The sequence below is a fragment of the Anneissia japonica genome, unplaced genomic scaffold (assembly GCF_011630105.1).
Source record: "Anneissia japonica isolate Jap-2015-1 unplaced genomic scaffold, ASM1163010v1 scaffold5262_len82832_cov119, whole genome shotgun sequence".
Lineage (NCBI taxonomy): Eukaryota > Metazoa > Echinodermata > Crinoidea > Comatulida > Comatulidae > Anneissia > Anneissia japonica.
In genome coordinates, this window is record NW_022751919.1 from 7,359 (window position 1) to 13,928 (window position 6,570).

The 6,570-nt window shown below is 33.5% G+C and overlaps 1 protein-coding gene across 1 annotated transcript in view; it reads left to right on the top strand.

The window, feature by feature from the left end:
* Window positions 1-375: 375 nt before the first annotated feature.
* Window positions 376-6,570, top strand: part of LOC117121884 — a 22,218-nt gene continuing 16,023 nt past the window's right edge. The window contains exons 1-2 of the mRNA XM_033267271.1: window positions 376-464; window positions 4,195-4,308. Of these exons, the coding sequence (XP_033123162.1) occupies window positions 414-464; window positions 4,195-4,308 (165 nt within the window). The 5' untranslated portion in view covers window positions 376-413. The remainder of the gene's footprint in view (window positions 465-4,194; window positions 4,309-6,570) is intronic.

Here is a 6,570-nt window from a genome sequence, read left to right on the forward strand (position 1 = left end):
GTCCACATTGAACATTGGATTGAATAATTATACTTTTAATTAAATTTTCCATAAAAAATACAATACCTAATTGTTTGTTTTTTTAAATGATGATTTTTAACATGTACAAAACATAGGGCGTCCATGTTGTGTGATACAGCAAAATGAATGTAAAAAAATTGGTTTATAAGTTTGCTGAAAATCAGCTTTACATGAAAATTTCACAATCGTGTTTGATCTTGTTTTGATCTGTATTGAGCACTGAATTCAATAATTGCAATTTTAATTAGATACTCCATAAAATTAAATTACTTAAAAAATATTTTTAAAGAGATGATGTGTTGTATTCTCTGTTTTCATATTCCTTGTTCATTGTGTAGTATTTTGATGAGTGTATTCTACATCACATTGGAAAACTCGGCTATGCACAGGAAATGAGAAAATCTCTGATGATTTCTGCACGCAATGTCAATTTGCAAGACAGGGTACGTATAGGAAACAACACATTATTCATTATAAACACTAAATGACAATTCACTATCTTCAAATTTATTGATCCATCATCACAAGCATTTATCACAATTGCATTATTATTGTTAATAGCCAAGACTTATAACAATAAACAATACTATTAATTTACATTTTTCGTGAAATATAGGCCTCATATGGTTTTAGTTTTTGATACTTCGAAGGGTTTTTTTTTTTTGTGGAGCCACTGTTCGATGCCCAACTGAGCAGTAGGCTAGGCCCAGACACATCATTATTTGAAACTTTTACGTGTTATTTAGGTCACAGACCTTGGCACTTGATTAAGGCCTGTCTGACGGTGACACTTGTCTATAGAAGGCTGTTGTGAAATGCAAGGCCAGGCTGGTGGAGTCGAGCTGCCTATGTCTTATGAATGATGTAATTACTATTATTATAGGCATATTATGTAGTAGCCTCCTATTAAGTCTATAGGCCTAGGCCTAAATGTTTGTTTAGCATTAAAATACAGGAGGTCAACGCTAGCCTATCCTAGGCTAGGCCTACCGTCTACTAGGCCAGGGTATTTTAATCCATTTAATTTGCTGATTTTTCTAATGTTAATAATGGTTCTATTTTATGTTGACTTTTTCGTATTCTCCATGTTGTATTCATGGAATTAGTGAAGTACAGCATTAATATTTTGTATTTAAATTTTACTGTTCAATTTTTAATTTTCCATGGTTAATAAATATATATTATTATTTAATATTATTATTATTATTATTTATTATTATTATTATTATTATTATTATTATTATTATTATTATTATTATTATTATTATTTCTGATCCAACCTTCCATCTCAGTAAACCTTGACCGAACTATACCTGTCTCTTATACACATCTAGATGTGTATAAGGGCCCTGGATATGACTATGAGACTTCACATAAATTTAATTACTTGCCCATCCAAACTTCTTTTTTTTCTACACACCCTACCCACCCTGGCACTGCCACGTCTCTGATGATTTCTGCTAGATTCAATTTAATTCAATTCAATTTAATTTCTTTCATATTGCCAGTTGGCCATCCACGCAACATAATTACATGACAGAAATAAATCATGACAAAGCAAGTGACAATAATAATAATAACATGTCGTTGTTATATAGCGCTTAATGCCTTAACAAAGCCTCTAAGCGCTTCAATGTACTAATATATTGTCTAACATCACTCCAATAGTGCCTTATAACCAGCATACCCCACCCTACTGAAGTATACATTGCTGGTAGGGACATTCCACAAAGGTCCTAATGACCTGCATGCCCCACCAAATACTAATCATTGAAATATTTATCCACTCACCAGATTTTGTTATTGATTTAATTACAAAACTTTATAACATGATATTTAAAACGGGAATATATATATCCTACCCAATGGGCAACAAGTCTCATTATTCCGATTTACAAAAAGGGTAACAAAAATAATCCCAGTAATTATAGGGGCATTTCATTGATTCCACTACTTGGTAAGGTTTTTATTTACATAATAAATATTAGATTAAATAATTAGGCAGAAGATAATAATTTATTTCATCAGGAACAAGCAGGTTTTAGGAAGGGTCATCGGGCCATGGATAATGTTTTTATTTTAAACACAATAATTCATAAATATTTATCAAAAAAAAGAGGAAGAGTATATTTTGCCTTTATTGATTTAAAAAGAGCCTTTGATTCAATTGATTATCAGTTACTTATATTTAAATTAAAGAAAGAAGGTTTAAAACAAAATATACTTAACATTATTATTTCAATGTATGACAAACTTTCTGCCCATGTAAAAGTTGGAAGTATTATCAGTAATCAATTCAGATGTTTAATTGGTATTCAACAAGGGTCACCTCTATCCTCTTTTCTTTTTAATTTATTTATTAACGATTTAAGTAAAATATTAAATACATCGGAACGTACACATAAAATTGAAATTGGCGATTTTCTCATTAACCATTTACTTTATGCAGACGACCTTGTTCTTATGAATGACACTGTTTTTGGTTTGCAATCTTCTTTAAACAAATTGGCTGTCTATTGTGATAAATGGGGTCTTACTGTTAATATTGAAAAAAGTAATGTTGTCGTTTTTAAAAATGGGGGAAAATTTAAAAAAATAGAAAAATTGTATTATAAAGATGTTTTATTACAAGTAGTTAAATCTTACAATTATCTTGGTGTAGTGTTTAATTCAAATGGCACATGGACGAATGCAATTAGTTATAACTGTACAAAAGCAAACAAAGCTCTTTTTACTTTAAAACGATTAATACATAACCAATTTGGCAACTTACCAATACATTTGTGGAACAAAATTTTTAATGTAAAAATAGTACCAATAATAATGTATAGCAGTGAGATCTGGGGAATCAATGACATACCAATTATTGAAAAATTTCACTCTAGGTTTTGCAGATTTATTTTAGGAATAGGCAGCACAGCTCCAACTATGGCAGTTATGGGTGAATGCGGGAGATTTTCACTTTCTGTTGCTGGTATTAGAAATGCTTTACGTTATTGGTTACGTTTAATTAATGCAGATAGTAAAAGTTGTATTTACAGTTGTTATAGATTCCAGTTAAGAAGATTACAGTCCAACGATAAATCTTGGTTGTACTTTATTAAGAAGAAATTATGTTCAAAGGTTTTGGTATAATTGGTATGAACAATATGTTGAGAACAATGTTGCTTTTATATCTGAAATAACTACTCGTCTAACTGATATTGAACATCAAAAATTCATTTATTTTCCAGACTTAAGTATTATGTGACATTTAAATATAATTTTACAATCGAACTATACTTAATGCATATACAAAATTTTAATTATAGACGTATTCTTACTAAGTTGCGTTTAGGAGTCCTTGAATTAGAAATTGAAACTGGTAGATGGTCAAAAATTAATAAAAAAGATAGATTATGCAAACATTGTACATTAAATTTAGTTGAAGATGAGTACCATTTTACTTTAATTTGCCCTTGTTACACTGATATTCGTAAACATTATATATTCAAGTATTTTATTGTTAATCCATCCAAAGTTAAGTTTACTCAATTAATGTCCACTACTGATATCAATACAATAAGTTGTTTATGTAAATTTCTTTATCACTCATTTAAACGTAGAAGTGATCATTCCCTCTGTAAATAGCTATTATATTTTATTTGGGCCGAAGGCCTTATATAAAAGTTGAAATAAATGTCCTTGGCCAGTACGTGCCAAGGAACGGAAACGGAAACGTAAATATGATTGCTTAAATTACTATTTTACATTATTTGTATCACAATTTCTCTTAATTATATTGATTTATAGTCATTGAATGTTGATGTTAAGTCACTTTTATTTCAATTCATATGAAATATATTTGTACAAAAAATATTGCAATTTACATAACATGATGCAAACAATAAAAAAATTAAATTAATTAATGAATAAATAAATAATAAATACTTCTCCCGAGGTTACATCCTTAAAAGTGATGAACCGGGCGAGAGAGAATCAAGCAGAAAAAAATTACTTTTGTTTGTATTCCTACCCACTCATTCAGTATAATTGTATTATTGTGCACTAGTATTTTATATTATTAATGTTTAAAATTTAAGAATAAGTGTGGATTTCCTTTGAATGTTGATTAATATGATCATATGAGCTGTCATTTATTCATTCACTCTCTTTGTTTCCAATGTGTTACAGTATAAAGAGACTCCACTTCACAAGCTGTTAGAAGCCAAACATAAATTCAGAGATCACCTTAATATTGCAAGACTTCTTTTGGATGCCGGGGCTGATGTAAATATAAAGAATGAGGTAAAATACTGTATACAAGATATATAGGGGAGTAAATAATGTCATTCAAATTTGTATGAATATGTATGGTCGCATAATTGCTGCTATTAAATAAGAAATACAATATGTTTGTGTAAATTGTATTTTGGAGATATCCCTACAGTATAAACTGTAAAGAATACCCGTGTCACACGTTTAAACGTTTTCAAACATCCTTTAATCCACAACAGATAATCAAAGTTCACAATGTTCGAAATCTGCAAGATAACGATACAACTAATTACCATTCTATCAAATCAGCTATAACTATTAAAGAATCATCACTAGGCCCATATTAGTATGATGTACATACTCAAAAGGACATACTCAAAAGGTGGTCACATAATAACATAACAGTAACTAAAACTCTAAATCTAAATTAATCAACTGCTTCTTCACTAAATATGATAGCATTGGTTACTCATAGCTTTCTTAATGTATAAAATGATGATTATGATCTTACACTGTTTAACGTCTACACTAAAGATTATAAATCACAGGAATTCTTATTCTCATCTCACATGTATACATGTGTGTATGCAACACCTTGGTGTGATCTCTGACCTTGAGAATGTCATTTGCTATTAAGACACAGAGGGCGCTGTCTAAGACTAAGAGATTATCAAAAACATTACACTCCGCCCCCACAAAAAAAAACAAAAAAAAAAACTAACTATTCATCGACACTATCCACAGGCACGAGTACTATCAGTCTCTGCACCGCTCGAGTTATCATTTGCTTTCCGTTTCTCTCTTCACCTTTTAACTGAACTTGCACTGTCCTTACTTTGCCACTCATATCGGGATACACATCGGTAATCAACCCCATTCTCCACTTTCCACGAACCACGTTGCTGTCTTGCACCGTAACACCACATCACCGATCTGCATGTTTCTCTTCTCATGGTGCCATTTTTGTCTTATAATCAATGATGGAAAGTAATCCCTATTCCATTTTATCCAGAAAGCCTTGATTATGTTCTGGATAAACTCGACACGATGCCGGGGGTTATTTGTGATCTTCCAAGGTCCACTTGGAACTCTAGTCGTAGCACGTCCCAATAACATATTGTTTGGACACAGATATGCACCGTCTTCAGGATTGGTTGGATGCCTCTCTATTGGTCTTTCATTCACTAAGTTGGATACCTCAAAAAGCACAGTCTGCAACTCGTTGTATGGAAGAACCTGGTCCCCAATAGCATGGTGTATTGCTTTCTTTATACCTTTGATCAGTATCTCTGTCACTCCATTCTGCCAAGGAGAGTCTGCTGCCGAGAATTTCCACGTAGTGCCATTGGTGATGCCAAATTCACGAAGATCACACTTCTCCCAACCATCCATTACTCGCTTTAACTCCTTTGAGGCAGAAACCAATTGACTACCACCATCACTGTATATTTCGGCTGGATACCCCCTTATTGACACGAACCTACGAAAAACTTGTAGGAAACTACTTGTGCCATAGTCAGTGGCAAGGTCTAGATGTACGGCTCGAGTGACGAAGCAGCTAAACACAATCCCATAGGCCTTTCCCCTAGCCCTCTTGTTGACCTCACCACGAATCGTAAACGGGCCGAACAGGTCAATGCCGATGTATGACCATGGAGGAGAGGGTCTCAATCGTCCCAGGGGTAGCTGGCCCATCTGCTGTCCAGACATATCTCTTTTTCTTTTCTTGCAGGGTACGCAATGATGTCTAACACTCTTAGCCACTCTCTGTAGATTTAGTATCCAGTATCTCAAACGAACCCGGGCCACAGTTGACTGTACTCCACAATGACTCCTTTTGTGCGCATGTGTAACGTATAACTTCGAAAATCTATGGTGTGCTGGCAATAGCGGCACTTCCTGGTTGTTGTAAATGAAATTAATGTGTCTTTGGGCCCGAGCTCCCACCACAATGACACCATCGTCTCGAACTCTTGGGGATAATTTAGCATACTGGTCATCAATAATCCAGAACAACTCTGCATCGTTAATTTCCTTTGCTGTTGGTGTAGCTACAGCACCAGAGAACGTTTTCCTTTTGTAAATGTTCATCACTCTTGCCGTGACCTGCAGGAGTCTAGTGTAGCTACTATATCGTTCGATATTGATCCTGTCGGATAGTGTATCGACTTCTATGGCATCGGCAGTTATCACAACTTTGACTCTCTTTGGGAGGTTGTTCTCAGAACAGCTCTGCTATATTGGCCATTGCTCCACTTGATCTCGCAGAAAATCTGGTCCAAGCTGCCAGGT